The sequence below is a fragment of the Rosa chinensis genome, chromosome 1 (assembly GCF_002994745.2).
Source record: "Rosa chinensis cultivar Old Blush chromosome 1, RchiOBHm-V2, whole genome shotgun sequence".
Lineage (NCBI taxonomy): Eukaryota > Viridiplantae > Streptophyta > Magnoliopsida > Rosales > Rosaceae > Rosa > Rosa chinensis.
The window spans coordinates 58,250,978-58,270,678 of NC_037088.1; the positions used below are offsets into that span (position 1 = coordinate 58,250,978).

At 39.0% G+C, this 19,701-nt stretch overlaps 2 protein-coding genes across 2 annotated transcripts; both read right to left on the minus strand.

The window, feature by feature from the left end:
• Positions 1-4,331: 4,331 nt before the first annotated feature.
• Positions 4,332-6,047, minus strand: LOC112182787 (E3 ubiquitin-protein ligase RDUF1). Its single transcript, XM_024321327.1, has one exon. It carries the CDS (start codon positions 5,864-5,866, stop codon positions 4,715-4,717), a length of 1,152 nt encoding a protein of 383 aa, XP_024177095.1. The 5' UTR covers positions 5,867-6,047; the 3' UTR covers positions 4,332-4,714.
• Positions 6,048-13,519: 7,472 nt separating this feature from the next.
• LOC112197204 (glycerol-3-phosphate acyltransferase 5) lies at positions 13,520-15,628 on the minus strand. The gene is made up of 2 exons (XM_024337810.2): positions 14,948-15,628; positions 13,520-14,637 (listed from the first exon to the last, which is right to left on the minus strand). Exons 1-2 carry the CDS (start codon positions 15,533-15,535, stop codon positions 13,696-13,698), a joined length of 1,530 nt encoding a protein of 509 aa, XP_024193578.1. The 5' UTR covers positions 15,536-15,628; the 3' UTR covers positions 13,520-13,695.
• Positions 15,629-19,701: the final 4,073 nt, after the last annotated feature.

The window sequence follows — 19,701 nt, forward strand, 5'->3', positions numbered from 1 at the left end:
TACGTTGAGTATGAGAAATACAAAACTCGGAGGAGACAGAAAATTGAAAAAGAGGAGAGAAAGAGGAGAAAAGTTTTCTTTGTTTAGTTGTTTACTTGTTATTTGAAGACCGCAACATATTTTAATCATACATATATATAATAATTTTTTCCCTCCAAAATGTTGGGGTGTGCTGCAGCACACCTTAGCCCACCCCTACATCCGTGCCTGGTCTTGACATTGATCTCTCTAATCTTATTACATGCATAATGAGCTTGTGATTAACAATCCCCAACTAATAACAATCTGAATTAATTTTTGTGATTCGTAAATGCCCGACATGCTTTTTGAAAAGGCGTTCATCTGGAAGATACAACTGGCGATAAAAATTAATACATGATTAGTAAAAATGAAAATTAATTAAATTGAAAAGAAACCCAACACCCACCTAATTAAACTTCTTGCATGGAGATGAGGAAACTTTTGTATTAGTTTAAGCCTTGACCCATGAACTTTATAATTAGACTATTGCTAGATTAACAACTCAATGACTCATCAGTGTGTATTAATTATATTGTCAACTCCAAATACAAACTATTATTAAATATGAACGCTCGTCGTTTCAAAAACAAATATGAACACTCGTTTGACTGTTTGAGCTTTCGGCAAACACCGATAATCTGGACTTTGGTCTTTAGAACAGCTGGGTGCTCCCATATTCTAGTAAAGTCAAACAAAATCGCTTTGGGAACTTTTGCCGGAAAATGCTTCTTTAACATCCCAAACGCCAATAAGAACTCACTTATGGAAGAATAGGTCGGTTTATTTATAATGAAAAGTTATATAGTTCAAATATATAGCGGAAGATAGGTTTACACTTTTATTCTCGTCCAATAATTTACACCGCATTGTTTACTCTCACCCTGATTTTCTACTTATTCACGCAAATCTCTAAACAACGTACCATTTTATTTATAGCTCATCTTGATTGAAAATTATGTAGTATATGTGTTTAGTCTAAATATAAATTTCATTTTTTCTAACAAAATTTTAATGTGACCACGATGTTTACACTGTTATCGGGGCTAACTACTAAAGTAACTTGTTGGTGTGACCATATTCAAGATAACATACTTTACATTGTGATCTAAGATTTTTGTTGACTAATGATTGGTGTATTCAATTAGGCATCAAATCAAAGAAGAGCAATTGCATGCTAGTTCTACAAGAATTAATTAGGGTCATAATCTTAAATTCAATGCAATAGCTGTACCTAATGCCAAACAGATTGGGACCGAAACTAACTGGAATCGTGCGAGTTTTGACAGCAACATGCAATGACTCTAAAATTGCTCAAATCTTAGATTCAACAGGTGAGATTATTCTCATTCAAGCTTTCTGGTCCAACCACATGTCCCTTTGCATCTATCAAATTGTCATCCCCAATTGTCCGTTTGCAACCTATTTGGGACCATATCTACGAATATTGTCAAAATCAAGGCAATAAGGGAGGCCATCTGGTTTTAGGGTTTCAAACTTCTGTGTATTTGACAAAGAAAAGAATTAAGTGCACGCATGGACCAGATTGCAAATCCAAAAGCCTATGACTCCTTTTTTCCAAACAATGGGACAAAGATTTTGGCATGCTAAATGGACGGTGGTAGAAGCCTAGGCCTCCCACAGACCACAGTGGTAGATGAGAGTACAAATCGGAAGATGTAACGTTACGATACAATTTATAAGCCAAATTCCAGATCAATAAGCAAGACGATGAGTAATTGTACTAAATTCGATCTCTCAAGTTGAACACATTCACTTAAGCTGATAGGCCTAATTTTCTCAACCATACATAATTCGACCATATGTACCTTATCTCTATTGACAAGATTCACAACTTCTAGAGACATGCTAATTCTATGATTAGGGTGGAAAAGAGTATCAATTGCAGCTTCCAAGCCAATTTAAATGTCACAATCCAATAACTAGAAAAATAGTGCTAAATGAATCACTTTTTTCAGTATAATGCATCTTACATTATTTGACAGCTAACATGATATAGCCACATAATTTAATTAAACTTTATATGTTTGATTTTGTGTTATATTAACAGCCACATAAGATAAAATGTATGTGATATCTAAAAAATTGATTCACCTATCATTATTCTAATTATAATAAACACGTATATCTTAACTGTGTAGTTGTATATGATTATGAACCACAACATCCCCCACAACACTCGAAATTGACTCATAATTTGTGTAGGAATTGATTAGACGAATGGATGATGATGATTAGCTAGCTTCAACAAAGACAATATGAAAAAATAAACGAGTTCGGTATGCTTTCTCTCTCAATCAGTCATCCTCATGACCAAGGCCGAACTCAGTTGCATGCAGTTGTAAATTTTAAGATATAAAGCGATAATAGCGATTAGTTCCTTCCATTCACCCACTTATTTTGTTATTTTCTCCCAAAATTCAAGCTTTGTTTAGTCTTAGTCTCCAACACTCACTCTCAGCATCGATGAAAGAACCAATTAAACAATAAGAAACTTCTATTGAAGAAATTAGGATTTTTAAATTTTAACTCTTATACAATAAGGCATCGATCTCCAAGGTGGATTAGTTCAGTGAGAGTTGGTGACCATCTCCGGTCATGGAGAGTTTTTCGAGCGGAAAGCCTCTAACGGTTAGAGAAAGGTTGTTGAAAACGTAATCGCCAAAATGTTACTTATATATGATAAAACTCGTAGTCTACTCAAATCGATGCCAACTTCATCTAGTCTCCGACTTTAACATGAATCCCGTGGTTTTATGTTTAAATCGACACTTGACGTTTTTCCTACATTTCATATGTAATGCTTGGAAAAGAAGTAGGAAATTTATCTTTGTTACTTTCTCATTTAAATGATGTCCTACATAGTGTCGTTGAAAATGTATTCGCCAAAATGTTACTTATAAATGGTAAACCTCGTAGTTTACTCAAAATCTCAATTCTCAGATCAACTCCAACTCTGTAAAATAGGGCGACGCCCCTATCAATTGGCATTTGGCAAGTACGTCTCGGTTTGGGCTCAACCTGAGATCGAGACCCAGATCTCCAAAAATCCAAAATGATTAACCCAGGAAACATTGACAAGCAGGCCCAAGTCGATTGGACCACTAAAGATACTGGCTGAGTTTGTTTTCATCACATTCTATGTTTAAGAAGGTTAAGAATCTATTCTCAAAAAGGGCAAAAAAAAAAAAAAAGGGTTAAGAATCGGATTTTAGGGTTTAGGAAATTTTCAGACAAAAATTTTCTGTAAAATTGACAGACAAAATTTTTCTGTAAGCATTAAACTAAGTTTTCTATGAAAGTAGTTATGGAACCTACAATAAAAAAATTTCAACTCCAATTCGGTGAAAAATTGAGATTTTAACATCACAAACATATTAAATGCGTCATACTACAACAATTAGCGAGTGTTTACTTGTATTTTCATTTATTCCAACGTTTTGTGAGGCATCTAACAGGTTGTTAATGTAGAAAGATTTCTCCACAAAATGTCGAAATAACACCCCAACCCGCGAAATCCGATTCCTCCCTCAAGAGGGTTTTCAATGGTGTGACACTGTTTTGGCATATGCTAAGCATAAATCCTCAACAGAATGGTGTATGGCATCACCTGTCGCACTCCGAACCAGATGGCCTGCAATGCAAATTCACTCAAATATCTAAGATCTTCTGTCTAAATCAATACATCTGGCATGAGAGGTTTTCATTCTTACAGCTAACCAAGCACCCATTCAGGGGGATGCGTATTCTAAGATTACTCATAAGCACTTGAATAATATCTAAAGCACTTCTCCTTCAAGCTAAGGATCGAATAATATCCGGTTCCAGACACCTTCTCAAGATATTTACCATTTACAGGCGTAATACCACAAAAATAGGTACATCCAGCGTGCGCCATTTGGTTCCTCCTAATCTGTTGGCTATGCTGGGCTTATCTTTAATGCTTATTGGTTGGAACTAACAATAAGAATCTAAAAGAATATAGATGCCATGGTTGTTGAGCTAAAGAAGAAATATCTGCTCAAGACTTCCATGCAGGACCAGCTAACCAACCTAAAACCAGCCCTGCAGCCATTGATGAAACAAGCTTGGGTTTAATCTCAAAGTTCATTCTGTACTTTAAATTTGTCGATATCTCTCTGTCACTATCTATATGGGGTTTAATGGAGCTTCATTTTGCCAAACGATAAAGACACACCAAAGAACTAAAAAGAAGAGAAAAACCAATGCAACTGTGAACTGGGTAGACAATATTATTATTGCTATCTTTTAAGAAATAATGACAGGAAGAGTAAGATGGACAGTAAACTGAATCTGACTTCCACTTCCAATTACAATTTCATTGAAGCTATAACAATCTAGCTATTTTAGCTCAAGAAAGCAGGTAATCTAACTCCAATTCAGCTCATGAAACTTGACAAGGCTCTAGGATAAACAAGGTATAGGTACCTTGCTAGAGCCGCTCTTTTATGCTGCAGCTGCTGCTGTTCTTCTTCTTCCTAACTATTTCGAGCTCTCATGCGATTCTCAATCTCAAAGAATCTCCCTTGTCACCAAATTTATGCGCTCGAAACAAGAGCCGAGATTGAATTCATTCTTTCCCTCCATATTTACGGTGAATGAATTCACAACCAAACACCAATCACCAATGCTTTACGCCAAAAGCTTTTACTTTTTACCATATCACAACCCCACTGTTAACCTCCATAGACCAAGTCCTGCGCGTCCGGGCCGTGGAAGCTGGCCTCTCCGAATTGGATGGCCTCACCCTCCTGTCGTTCATCGGCGCAGGCCTCACTTCCGGCCAGGAACTCGGAGGAGAAGACGACCGAGGCGCAACTGCCCTGCCACCGCTGAAACACGAGAACAAGCCTCTAACAAACCGCCTGACTCCACCTCTGCGTCTTCCTCTCCCGCCGCTCCTCGACCACGAAACCCTCCTCGGCGCGCCGCCGTTAAACCCGCCGTCCATCTCCGTATAAACCACCGGAAGCTCCCTATCGCCGCCGCCGGCTCTTCTCCCGCCGGCGGCAAACCTCCCCACCGCGAATCCGCCTCCCGGAAGCCTCCAGATCGTCAGCGCGGCGTTCTCGCCCTCACTCAGAGCCGCCGCCGGATTCACCACCGCCGGAGAGTCCACCGGCAGCTCTTGCCGGCACACCGGACACGAATTCCGCTGCGCAAGCCACGGCAGGATGCAATCGGAGTGGTATATATGCTTGCAAGGCATCTCTCGAACTTCATTTCCCAATTCAAATTGCTCTTTGCACACGGCGCAGTGAGACTCCTCCGCCACGTGCGAATCGTCGAGCTCGATCGTCGGCAACGACTCCACCGCCGACTTCGCCGCCGGCCGCTGATCGTACCGTCCGATTCCGTTCAAATCGATCTGCGAAAGCTGACTCAACAGGCGGTCGAACCCGGACCCGAGTAAAAACTCCGACATGTTATTCGGCAAGGGCCGAAGACCCGACCTGGATCCATCGTCATAAAACAGCTCGAAACCCCTTCCCTCATTCCCCGCCTCAGTTCCGCGCACCACGATGACCGGATTGAACACCGATCGGTCACCTCCACCGCCGTTGTTGTTTCTGCGAGGTCGTCGGAGATCATGATTGGAACCGAAGCGGTTGTTGGCTCCGATCATGTACATCGCAGCAGCGGAACGGCGCAAATCCACGTGGACGGAGCGGGCCGGGTTGCCGAGCTCTTCCACAAACCCACTGCCGCAGTCCGGACACACCACCGGTGAGTCGCCGGTGCCGGTGAAAGCCCTAATGAACCTGCTACATCTGTAGCAGTAACATGACGTCGTCGCTGCGGACATGTAACACGATCAAATTCTCTCGATCCGAACACCAAAAATCAACACTGAATGAATCGAGCAAACAAATTTGAATTTGAATTTGAAATCCAAATTATGATCAAGAAGAACTCTAAAGGACTGTTTGGTAAAAACACAGAGAGGAAGAAGACGGAGTTCGGCTTTGAGTGTTAGCGTGTTGAGGGAAAAATCGATTTTATGGAGAGGGGGATCAAGTTATTAACGGCAAAAGCGCGTAGGAGTTGGCGTGGCGGTAACGCTCATGGGGAGGGGGGTACGTGGCGGGGCGTGAGTGGGCGGAGTGGTTACGACGTTTAGTAGCGTTAGAGATGTGGGACTGTGAGGTAGGAACGGAACGAGTCGGTTAATTGGGCAACGGGTGGATAAAGCCGAAAGGAGAAGGGGCGCCGTTTTTCTGAACACCTGAGCCGGCGCAAGGGTTTAGCCGAAGATTCGGCTCAGGTGGAAAATATTATATTATATTTGGCTGTTTTTCCTGGAGAAGTCTGGAATGAACCAAAAGATTTGCAGACCAGCAAATGCCGTCTGTTTTTCTGTTAGACTGACCAGGTCAACTCACATAGGACAAGTTAGATGAAACAGTAAAGTATGAAGTTACACAAGGGGCTTTTAGGGGAGAAGGACATAGGCGGCTGCATCGAGGAGGAGAGAAGTTTGCAAGACTAAAAATAGTAGCCTCCGCCATTCTTCCTCTCTACGAAACATCAAAATTTCCTTTATATGGGTTGGCATCAAAACCACGAAAAATATCTGGTCTGGGCTCCTTCTCTCTCTAGTCTTTTTTTACAGCTAATAACTTGTGCTGCTAGCTATCTCACCGCTTTGAAGTGAGCGCAAAACCATTCGATGGAACCCAATCGTCTCACCGGTTTGATCGATTTTTGGTCCTTGATCTTACTCTAAAGTAGTAGTAGAATGACCCAGACACTGAGAAATTTTTGAGGTTATTCACAATCCAAGTTTGCTTTGCTGCCATTTGTGGATGCATGTCAATGTCATCTTCTTCGAAACCAAGCATCAATTCTATCTGAATTGGATCCTTCTGCTTGGTTTTCTGTAGATGCAACTTACTTCTATAGGAAGCTGGATTCGGAGATAAATACCAGAAATCCCTCCTCGTTTTACATCACGGCACATAAATTACACTTAACGTCTCAATAACGGTCAACAAAAAGTATCCAAATTCTTAGGCTGTGAACTAGCCACGTCAGTGGGGCCCCTTTGGTCTACAAAACTTTTGGTTCATTCCAACCTACTCCATTTTTCCTAACCAAATTAACAAATTTCCCCGACACTGGGTCAATCATGGATGTGAGAGTAAAGGTGATTACCTTATTTTTAAATGAATATCATATCGATATAGTAATAGCTCAAGCCAGAAAGGGTCATTACATATCCTCCCTCATTATAAGTTAGATAAAGAGTTTGTGATAATAGCACAATGATACATAAATTAAGTCCAATCATTTGACGGTTCCATGCTCATAAAGAGAGCATACATACTATTAAGGATAAATTTCAGTTTAGTACGATGTGGTTTGGGGGTAACATCATGTCAGTCCCTGCTCTTTCAATTTGATCAGCAACACCCCTGTGTTTTCAATTTCAATTAGCCGTACCCAAATTTTATTGTTTCGTCCAATTTGAACGTTAACTTTGACTGGATTGACAAAGTAAAATTTAGATGGAACAGTAAAATTTGGTCACGGCTGATTGAAATTGAAAGCAAAGGGGCGTTGCTGATCAAATTGAAAGAGCAGGGATTGATATGATGTTACCCCCAAACCACAGGGTACTGAACCGAAATTAATCCAACTATTAACTACCACATAGTAAATAGGTAGAGTAAACTAAACTCAAAGAGACAATGACGCTTACTAAAAACCTAGAAGCATAGCTCCCTAACAAAGTAAGGAATTATTGTAGTCAAATGACTAAATTAAAAAAATAGGGCCTAGGTCAAAACAACCTAGCCCAAAGTAGCAACCAACAGCCCCAAGAAAATACCCAACTCAGGCCCAACAAAGAATGGCTTGACCCAAGCCCAAAGTCCATCTTTAACCTCATTGGTCGTCGACCGCCGCAACCCAGTGCCAAACCTCGCCGCTGCAACCCAACGTCGGACCTCGCCGCCTCAATCCAATGCTGCAACCCACGTCCAAGCCCTACTAAGCCACGCGGCGTCAAACCCATCCTTCCAAGATGCAGCCGATCCAGCACCCTTCCATCATGTTGCCAATCTTGGAGGTGCCTCGATGAAGCGCGACCTGCGTTGAACCATCGCCCACCACGCCCAAGACTTCGTCTGGTGCTCATCGTCAAACCATCTAGCCAAACCACCTCCCAAGAGACTTCCAGGCATATGGTGTTCAAACACATGTCCGACAGCAACCCATTAACGATAAGGAAGACCGACGCCAACCATGAGTGCCGCCGGACAAGGAGGAATTCGCAAACCCTAGACTCAAGATCATTCGAGCTTTTTGGAGCTCTTCCTCACCCCTTCACTTAGGTGATTACCTCATTACCTTATAAAATGTAATTAAGTTAGTTTTTTCTTTATTTGCTATCTTTTTTTTTTCTTTCAATTTTTGTCTTTTTATTAATTTTGTGTTCGGAGTGTTTTAAAATATAAATGACATTTATATATATATAAAAATTGAGTCCTCAGCTATACATTAAAATCTATTAAAGAGTATATCGGATCATGGACTATTTTATTTTATTTTTTGTAAATTTATTTACGTGGTTATATTTGATAATTACACATTTTTTATTAGTTAAATTAAGGTTTTATGAAGGGTAGGCCTGCTCACCTAAGGGACGGTTTTTAAGAGACTATAAGGGACAAGTGAATCTGACGGCTAGAAATAAATGCACAGTTTAAAGTTGTTATAATTTCTGCTTTTATATTTAATACATGCGGTTGAGATGTATTTGTCCCTCACAATCTCTTAGGTGAGCAAATCCTTTATGAAGGGTGAGGTGGTGAATAATTTGATTACAACTAACATACATCTTGAATATCAAGTATGTGATAAAAAAATTAGCAATTATACTTGACGCTGTTGACGATTTAAAGAAAAAATAAAACAAGCGATCCCCCCAAGGCCTTATATTTGTGTTTCCAAAAGTTTACATCAATTTCAGTCTTACTTACATGTTTATATTTTAATTTTTTATGACTAGTGAAGATGCTTAACACCGTAAGGTCCAAGTAGTGTGAAAGTGAAAATTAGATTACACTCTTATATAACAAATTATAATTTGTGTCTATTTGTATGAAAAGCACAAGCAAGATTGATACTCCAAGCCCTATGATCTTCCAGACACAAAACCAAATGATTTTCTTGCCCAATAAGATATTTTCATCAGTGGACACAATCTCATACTATTTTGTATCAAATGATGCCGATTTCATCAATGGACACAATCTCATACTATTTCTCTACCAAATGATGCCGATTTTCAGTAACCAAACCAAACAAAAAATATCAAACAATTAAAATCTTAGGCAAAAAAAAAAAGAACCCGCTAGAGCTTCTTATCGATTTCTTGGGTGAGAACATCGAAATAGGCAGAGCTTCTCGGCGTGAAAGAACCTTGTGGCATTGTAATGATTACGATATAGACAACCTCCTCCTCGAGATCATCAACACACCCAAAATCTCAATCTTTATCTTTGTAATCAAACTCTTTGGCAAAGATGTTGAGCCATTTGCGCATCACAACTCAAAGTTAAAATTAATGCCAAAGCTTGATTGAAGAACCTAATCGAACCATCCAGTGAAGAACTAATTGAACAACACAATCCAAGAACCTAGATCGAAGAAGCCTAAATCCCAGGCTCGATCCCCTTCTGCTTCTCGAAACCCTAATCCCAAATTCTCTGCTCTGCTTTGTTCTTCAGTTTCCCAATCCATCACTATCGAATAACTATGGTCCAGATTCCAATCGAAGCCAACCATTCAAAGCTACAACCACCGTCGAAAGATGTCAAGAGTGAGTGTCGTGCATAATAAGGACGAGAGGACGAGAAACTAGAAACCTCCAAATTTTAGGCCTTACTGGATTCGAAGACAAATCTCGAATTTAGGGCTTTTTGAGGTGGGGATTGGTACCAGAGAGTCGGGGCTTCAGAGTTGGGGTAGCTATTGAGTAAGTCGAAGAGAGAGTCGGTCAGATCGATTTGGGTCGCAACCAAGATTGAGGAACAGTAAGAAGAAAACGAAAAAATTCTTATTAATTAGAAAAATATGTAACCGTTTCAAAAAAAAAAATTGTAATAGGGATAGTTTGTACATTTTGTCCAAATTTGAATTGTAAAGCTGAAAGGTGCAGCCCAATGTCAGCTCTAGCTCAACACATGACATCACATTTAGACAAGAATTTGAAATTTAGACGCGGCTTATGCGATTTGGAAGTGCAAGGACCAACGTAATTAAAATTCGAAAAGATTGACCAAACTGATTTTCGACCCAAAGTTTTAGAGAGTAAACTGAATTTAATCTTTATTAATGAGTAGAGTTCATAGTTTGATGTAAGAACCCATCCATTGTGCAATTGAAAAAAAAAATATACATATATATATAAATTAATTTAATAAATTACTAGACTTTACAAAATGATTTTTTTTTTCTATAAAAAGAAAATAGGAGATCACCAAATTATTAAAAAAAAGGCAAGTGGCTTAAGTAATAACTGAATGTTTTGGATGAGCCTAATTATTTTAGAAATTGGCATCCAATTGCTGAAGTGAGCGAGGCAGCTATGCTCGACTTGAGAATGGCTCGGCTGGGCGTTCAAACGTGCCACGCCATACGAGCTGACTCATCATGAAAACCACTGTCCAACACGTCATTATATTTTGCTGACATCGCCTGCTTCCCTGATCTTTTTTTTTCATTCAGTGCCAATCATATATTTGTAGTCTAGCATGGAGAAAGAAATTTGGAATATTCAATTTTTATTACGATAGTTCTTCGAACTCCATTAATCCAATCCTCCATTGTACCAACATGGAAAAACTTCAATTAGTTATTTTACCTACATGCTAAATATCTTTCGAGTTTGGTGATATATGAACCAAGTTGCTCAAGCTTGCGAGAGTGATGTTGACTATGACACAATTTATGTTATGTAGGACTGACTTCGAAGTCAGTCTTTTTTTGTTTCACAATGTTATGGATGGACACCAGTAGTGGTTGTAATTTTTTAGGATAGTTTTACCTTCATTGGTGTGTTAAGCTAATAAAGTTATCATTTCGGTTGTGAAAAAAAAAAAAAAACATTCATTCAAGTCTTAGCTCATTTCGTTTATGATATATCTAATTTATAAGTGCGTGAACTTAAATTTGACTCATAAACAACTAATTATTGTGTGATTTATGAAGAAGTACAAATTTTTCTACATAACTCCTAATAAACAATCCTAGACGTGAAGAATAAAAAATAAGGTTTTCTTTGCTTGATTTTAAACTGTTATTAGTAAGATTTTATCTATTCCACTTCTTTAACTATTATTAATAATAAAAAAGAGCTCGCTATTTTAAATTATTTTTTTTTTGACTCAATTTAGAGATCCACCAGACAGCTCAATAGACCACTACTAAAAAGTTCAACTTATTTGAACTTTAGGGTTACCATGCATATCTGCAAGAAGAGCTAACTGCATGTGAATTGCCCAGCACTCACGAAGATTAGATATGTATAGGGGTGGGTTCGGTTCTGTACCGGAGCTGCAGGCCCAAAACCGCCTACCGTACCAGACTAATTTGGTACATAAAATCTTCTCCCATTACCGACCACAGAAGTCGGTATACCAAGATCTCGGTATCGGTTGGTTGGGCCTCTAACCTAGTTTATAATTGGGCCATAATCCGGCTACGACCCAACTGAAATTTTAAAAAGCCCAAACCTGCTTTGTACCTGAAAAACATAAAAGTCAACAAGATCATCCTCTACCGCACAAAACTTCAATTTTTCATCTGATACCAAAGTCCAAAACCACTTTTAAAACAACAACAATCAAAACATCGAACTCAACCTTTTCAACACATCAACCTCAAAACCTCATTCTTTGTCCCCCTTCTCCCCATTTCTTCTTATCAACCAAATTGAATTAACATCAAATCAGATAGCACACAGTTCAACAACAAAAACCCAACATGCATGCACCAGAATCAAACCCAGAACAACAAATTCTCCAAAAACCCAATAGACCCAGATCTACGAATCACACAAAACAAACAAAAGCATTGAAATTGGAAGCAAAGCAAAATAAGCAAATAGCAGCGCACCTATAAAATGCAGGTCGTACTCACCAGCAATAGGAAATCTGGGAATGAATCGAATGGATTTGATGTGATGTGAAATGAAATCGAATGGTTCGATTGAAGGAGATGCCGTCCAGGTTTGGGCTCAGGGAGTGCCAAACTGAGGGAAGAGGAAGAAGATGAAGAAGAAAGAGAAAAAAAGAAAAGAAAAAAGGAGACCGAGAGTTGAGAAAGATTGACAAAAAAAAAAGAAAAAAGAGAGAGAGTAAAGATGACGACGGGGAGAACGTCGATCTTTAGTTTTTGGAGGAGGAGCAAAGGTGGGGTTGACCGGTTGAGGAAGAAGAAGAAGAAGAAGAACTAAAGAAGAGAAAGAAGAAGAGAGAAGGAGAGGAATCTGGAATCGTGTGAGGTAGAGGAAATTTTATATTGGCAGTAGTGGAGTACCCACAGTCCCATACTATTAATAAAAATTAAAATAAATAATATTTATAAATTATATGGTACGGTACGGTATACCGTAAATGTATAAAATTACATACCATTACCGTACCGTCTTCATGTAGTCGGTTCGGTACAACCGTACCGAGTTTTTGGTTACCCAGTTTTCGGCTACCAATTCAGTTGGCTCGGCTCGGATGCGGTTGGTACGGTTTGATTCGGGAGAATTTGCCAGCCCTAGATATGTATATATACATAACAAAATTGGCGCCATTACCAAATATATGAAACTAAAATTTCAAACCAATCTCACCAAAATACGAACCCATCATCAACTTAAAACCAGCCCAACCAATCCCACCAAAATATGAAAAATAAAAACAAAACAAATTAGATATGAACAATTCTTAGGTTCACCCCTAGGGTGAATGAGCATATTCACCCCTATTGACTATTAACATACTTTTATTTAATAAATTTATAATCCAACGGTCCATATCTAAAATTAGCCTTTAAAGATTATCTCTGTAAAAAATTAAGCGAATCAGAAATCGTTTAATTATCTAATTGAATCAAACAAATGGATGGTTCTAACAACACTTACTACTATTATGATGAACCGTCCATGTATTTCATAGAAATGAATAACTGAAAGGTCTTCAATTTGATTGATTTTTTACAAAGCTAATCTTTGTATTACGTTATACAACATGAATGGTTAGATTAGAAAATTATAAAGTTATTATGCGTTAATCGACAGTGGGGTGAATATGCTCATTCACCCTAGGGGTGAACTGAAGAATTGTTCATTAGGTATCACGTGCTAATCAAATTTCCGGGTGAATTTAGAAGTTCATGTATGTGCGTTCACCATCCTCAAGCTGGAGCCAAACCTAAATTAGGATGACCAAGATTAATCTACCAAATCAAATGTCTTCTGTTAATTCCAAGACCCAAAACCATTTACAAATAATACCATCATCATCAATTACACTGGTACTTTATTTTGACAAAAACAGAAAAAGAATAAATCAACACACACAGAAAAAAATTACAAACTCAACACTCAGAAAGCATGCACCAAGCGAAGAATCATTATTCCTTCATTGTCTTTGTGTTAAACGGCATAAAGGTCCTCACAACCTTCTTAACTCCGTCAGCTAAAGAAGTACAACTGACGGTTCCGTCGTTCCCGGCGAGCACCTTGTACTTGTCCTTCCTGGTGAAGTTGGTGCATTCGAACCCTAACGTGGCGGCCAAGATCCTCTGCACGTAATTAGCAACATCGTGAGGACTCTTCCCCGACGAACAGGTAGCTTCAATTGGCAACTGGTTCAAGAACGTGACCTCATACACCGGTCTAGGGTTCATGAAGAAGAAAATGGGGTCCAAAGCCTTGCAGCCCTTGGCCGTGGTTGCATGGAAGAACCCAACCCTATAGTTCATGGCCACGGGGACAATTCGGTCCGTGAGCTCGGCAAAGAGTGCGCTGAACCTCAACAAGAAAGGCTCGCGACACGTCGTTCCTTCGGGGCAGACCACTAGATCTCCTTTGGAGAGTTCACGCTTGATTTTCTCGGCGTCCACATGTCGGATTCGGGTTAATCGGACGGTGGGGATCGGGGATATAATCTCGGAGAATCGAGAGACAGAGTATGTGACGGCTGGAATCCTACGGCCGAGTACTGTGGACAGCACGACGGGGTCCATTAGGGTTCTGTGAGTGCAGACAAATAGTACGCCAGAGTTGTTGTTTTCGGGGACTGCGGGTGGGGGAGGGGGTTTGCCTTTAACGATGACTTTGCCGCCCAGTAACCGGGACACCAAGGGTTTAGCCCACATTGGCATCATCAAGCCCACGGTTATACGAATGAAGGCTAGTAAGATGCCTAGAGGCATCCATAGGAGGATTAAGAGAGCGGTGGATGGGGTCGGGCGCTTGACCAGTCGACCGTCGTGGAAGATCACGGGGAGGGGGCGGAGGAGCTGTTGTTCGTCCTTTTGGTTGGTCATCGTGAATGGTGGGTGCATTTGTTCCTGTAGATAAGCCAGTTTCCCATGAGGTGAAATGAAAGCTAGCTGTTGGTCTTACAATTATTTTGTATATCACATACATTACACGGAAATTGTTTTTCTAAATCTTAAAAGTATGAAACTTTGCCCATTAGTTCTCTGCAATCCTAGTTACTAAATATAACGTACATTTATGCCAAATAACAATTCGTCATATATACCACCAGATACTTCCGCACATTATTACCGATTAGAATTGGTAGGTGATGAATATATCAATATAAGGAAGAGTTAGTTTAGGGAACAGTCAATAACGCAAATATTCATTACCTACCTTACATGACGATAAAAACGAAGAACTTGATGATGTAGGCCTTCCCAACCCTAACGTAGGTTGTTTTAATTCCTCTGCAACCAGCTTGGCCACCCGGTCACAGGAATGACTGGATCCAACTTCACCCTGAACGAATCCTGTGGCTAGCCCAAATCGGTTCACAACAAGCTCGCAACCGATAACTTCATCAGCACGCAAATGCTCCTTCACAAACCTCTCCACCATTATCCTCGGCATCTTTGTCACCACAACCCGCTCGTCACAAGCACTGAACACCTTCCACGCCTCCATATCGACATCCTCCACGTAAAACTTCGGCAGCACAGCTCGAGCCACTGATTTGATCTCCGATTCGCTAACTCCTGCGACAGCAAAAAAGATCATGAGCTTGAGCCCTGCCTCCTCCCTACCTATCATCTCGAGAAACCGGATCACCGGAAACATGACTAGCAACAAGGTGAACCGGAACAACCCGGACGCCTCGAATGCCAGCAACATGAAGTAGGAGAAAGGGTCGGTGTCCTTGAGGAGTGTCCCTTCTAGCTCTGAAACAACAGAAGAATGATCCATTTGTGTAACTTCTTGCATGGGTTTTTTATGTTTCCCGGTTTATAAGGCACAATAAAGCAGTTTAAACAGTTTGCCAAACTAGTTACACCAAAATCTGTATTAATTACTCATTTTGGGTTTTGAGTAGATGTATCTGCAAGGAAAAGAGGATAATACGCAATGTTATATATACACAAAAGATCGTTTTCTTAACCCCAACAACAACTTCCTGAAGGGATCATGACAAAGTCCACTTGTTCACACCTAATTGGTTATTCTACTTAGTTAGGTCGCTTACTTAGTTGCTTTAACATTTCGATAATGGTGACGAGACGTAAACATGTTGGTTTATTCTTGTTATATAAGCTTTGGGAAAAGTTTGTAGGTGTGACAAAACTCATCACCCTAAAATGATGTTACTGCGTTAAGGAAATTTCTGGGAAACTTCCATTGTCGATCTCTTTTGGGTTTTCCCATGTTTTAGTGTTTTCTATATGCATTCATTGTTCTATCGTCAATTTAGACCAAAATGAAAAGTTCTATTGTCAACTTGTTCAGAATAACAGAACACGAAGTTATTTTATTTTTTATTTTTTTATAGAGGAATAGCCTAAACGGCTCACCCCTATTGAATTTTATTTCGAAGAAAAGAAAAGAAAAGTACAAAAGGAAGGAGGGGACATAAAACCAAAACTTCTCCAAAGAAAACAATCGGAAGAGAAAACAAATGAGAAATACAAAAAGAAAGTGTAACTAACGAACACGAAAATTACGCAACCCCAAGGAGTCATTCCCACAATGAGAACGAATAAGATTTGGGGGTACGTACGTCCCACCTTTCATTCAGAACACAAGTTACTTCAATGCTGTGTACGTTTGAGTTCATAGACACACTCACATGTCGATATATTCTCATGGTTCGTGCTTTAGAGCCACTGATCGGTTTAATCCTTATCTGCCGAAATGATATATAATCCCTCATCGTCCTGCGATGTTAAATACAAACAAAAATCTAATCTTAAATAACTTCTCTTAACATTGTCTGCAAACATTTTCTGAAAACCCAGCTAGCTTGGTTGAGAGCACAAATGTGTCTTCTCTGAGAGCCTGACCAAGCAATCAGATTGTACAGTGGACTTCACAAGTGTCTTATTCTTTTCCCTTCTCAATCACGTACCTTGGTTTCTACTCTCCCCCATTAATTGTGAAAATTGAGATTGAGATGATAGCATGATGGTCTATTAGGTACCATTTGTCTGTTTGGGTGTCCTTGATTTTCTTTTTTGATACTAATAATACGCAACTTTCATTCTGAACCCTGTATTATCCCAACTCTAGTTAAGAGTTTTGTTTATCACTGGTGACTAGCTAGTTTCAACTTTTTCTTTAATTAGATATTAAGTGGGGTCTCAAATATTTACTAATGCTAATGAATATCTTCAGTTATGAGACTTGAAGGGATTAAGTTGTTAAAATCAAATGTCCCGGCTAATTAGCAGTAATATCAAGTTGTTGAGCTGATTCAATATATTACGTGATTTGTTACTGGTAAATCCACAATCTATCCAGCTTTTGGACTAATTGAGTACGTAAGCAGCCGGTAACCTCTCTAATTCTCCATCTCTTTCCTTGAAAAAATATAAATTACCCTACTTAAAAATTTTAAAAAATAAAAATAAAAAGTTATAAACGACCAAGGCGGAACCAAATACTTCGATCAGCTGATCGATTTAATGTAAGTTCTGGAAGCTATGTTAGAGAGTTGTTAACGTACTTAAAAATTAAAAATTAATTCAAAAATTAACCCAATTAAGCATATTGCCCACAGCCCAACCAGTGCTCATTAAAATGATTTGGGCAAGTCTCATTGAATCTCAGAGCTGCATGCATTATATATACAAAGCTTGTAATCAAGAAGAATTAAACCAGCTGGAGTTAGGTTAGAAAACTGAGAACCTAGTGTTGCTAAATTCTTGCGAACAAACATGCTGGTTATAAATTTGGCCTGTCAAGTTGACACGCAATATTTTTCGGCTCACAGCTATAGTTAGGTAAAGGTTTGGTTTGAAGACGATGAAAACCTCTTGTTAACCCAGGAAGGAGGATGAGAAGGTACGTACCGAAAGCCTTTTTCAGCATATATATGGGTATGTTTGAGTGCGAGGTCGGAAGTAGTATTTTAGAATGAGGTGGACTAATTTTCTAAGTGTTACAATTAACACATTTTATTCTTCTTAATTTAAACCACATCACGTAATAAACAGATCTAAAATAATCAAATAGCCAACTGATCCAAAAATCTAATATTATAACTTTTGATAAAAATTTAATAACAAAAGTCTAAGACAAAAGTACATACCTACTCAAATTGTATCATGCGCTCTTGTATAGAAGCAAAATCTTTAATGATTGACTATGGATCATTGAGTATTGTACTATCATTATTGGATGTCGGAGCAGTAGGAACATAATCGATCTCTAGGTGTTGAATCAACAATAGGAACAAACTCTCTAGGCTCGAATATAAGAGACGTGACATGGTGATGCTCATCAGATACAAGGGTTGTACTGCTATTATAATCTTCTCTTATTTTCTCGAGCCATGAATCAAAGGTTTTTACTTTTTTTGTTGGTCGATTATGTTTGTCCATTTGTATTTTATTGACTTGAAGTCTTTTGACACTAAAAGAAAATCTCTATTTATATTTTATAGTGGTAGAGATACCAATTTATTTGTTTATCTTTACACCTACACCCCATCCATTTTCATGACAGTGAAATTCGAATCTGTGATCTCTACCGTATTGATTTTAACATAGCCAATAGGCCATAGTTAGTTCACCCGCAATGAGTTGCTGTGTGTTGAATGTTAATTGTGATGTAAATGTAAAATGACCGATATAAATTAGGCAACACCCTACCCTATCTAGTACTTCAAAGCTCAAAGCCCAAGATAGTCCTAACAGACCAGGCCTGGCATCTCTATATCCCAAACCCATCCTAACAATCCCCACCCAATTCTCACCAAGTTCAATAAATGGGCTGGATTTTCAGTTTCAGCTGTAAACCCTAATCTCACAACAAGTATTCTTTTCTGAAGCACGTCGGCTAGGTCTAGGTGACATGCACTTAAGCCATGAATTGCGCTCTGCCAAATTTCGAGGCTCTGCCTCACCCTCTCATCTTCGATTTTATATCAATTACCACACTGAAATACTGGAATGAAGGATAACATAAACAAATGGCTTAGCTTTCCTGCTATAAATATATGCTTGCATATATAGTAATACCAATCACCTAAGAGTCTCGGACACTTGAGCAATGCCTTAGAAAAACCAACATATTCTCCTAACCAAAATGTTTATGCATAACTAATCTAGGGTTCGAGATTCTCGGGTTAACCTAGCCATTCTGCAGGTATGATATTTTGAATTGATTATTGTTATACACGAAGTACGGACGTGGAGTCCATAATAAATAATAATGATTCTTGTAGAGGGAAGCGCAGACAAATCACGTGACCCTCCTAACCCTAATAACCCAAGGAGTGAGGGAGTGACTGATCAATGACCTCGACTCACATCATCGAGCTGCACATGTCATCTGCAACATCATCGTTATCAACTATTGCTTCTCCTTCTCCTTCTCCTTCTTCTTCTTCAGCAAAACTGCAAAACCCTAGCCAATATAAATCTAAACCAATTAACTAAGGCTGACATAATCAGATAACTAACATTGTCATCATGCTCCCCCGCTCTCTCTTCTCAGAGTGTGACTCTGTATAGTGTATTCAAATAAGAAAAGGCATCTTCTTCTTTAATCTTTAGCCCGTGGTTTGGGTTTATTTTGTTGGCTGGTTCCCCTGCATTTACTGAAAGTTTATATTCCACAGGCTTTTTAAGTATAGTGGGTGGCTGCGCTCCTCCAGCTTGTGAAATTTTAATTACAATTCACAATAAGAAATAAAAAAGAGCTAATTGGGTTAGGATGTTTGCAAGAGACCTATAGTGGTACAAAAAAATTGAGTATGGGTGCGCGTGGGACGAGAAGCTAGCACGCAACGTTACGAACACATTTAATTTTAAAAGATGGTATTTCAAAATTTTCATCTTAACGAATACGTTGTAAATAAACATTTCACATTATTTCTAATGAGATATAATTAAATAAGAAGTTAATATTTAGTTATATCAGTGTATTTTTCA

Bases quoted from the DNA above. Each gene is read 5' to 3' on its own strand.
- LOC112182787 (XM_024321327.1), bottom strand. From the start codon at position 5,866: ATGTCCGCAGCGACGACGTCATGTTACTGCTACAGATGTAGCAGGTTC.
- LOC112197204 (XM_024337810.2), bottom strand. From the start codon at position 15,535: ATGCAAGAAGTTACACAAATGGATCATTCTTCTGTTGTTTCAGAGCTA. The intron at 14,638-14,947 runs GTAGGTAATGAA...GCTTATCTACAG, and splicing joins CGTTTTTATCGTCATGTAAG to GAACAAATGCACCCACCATT.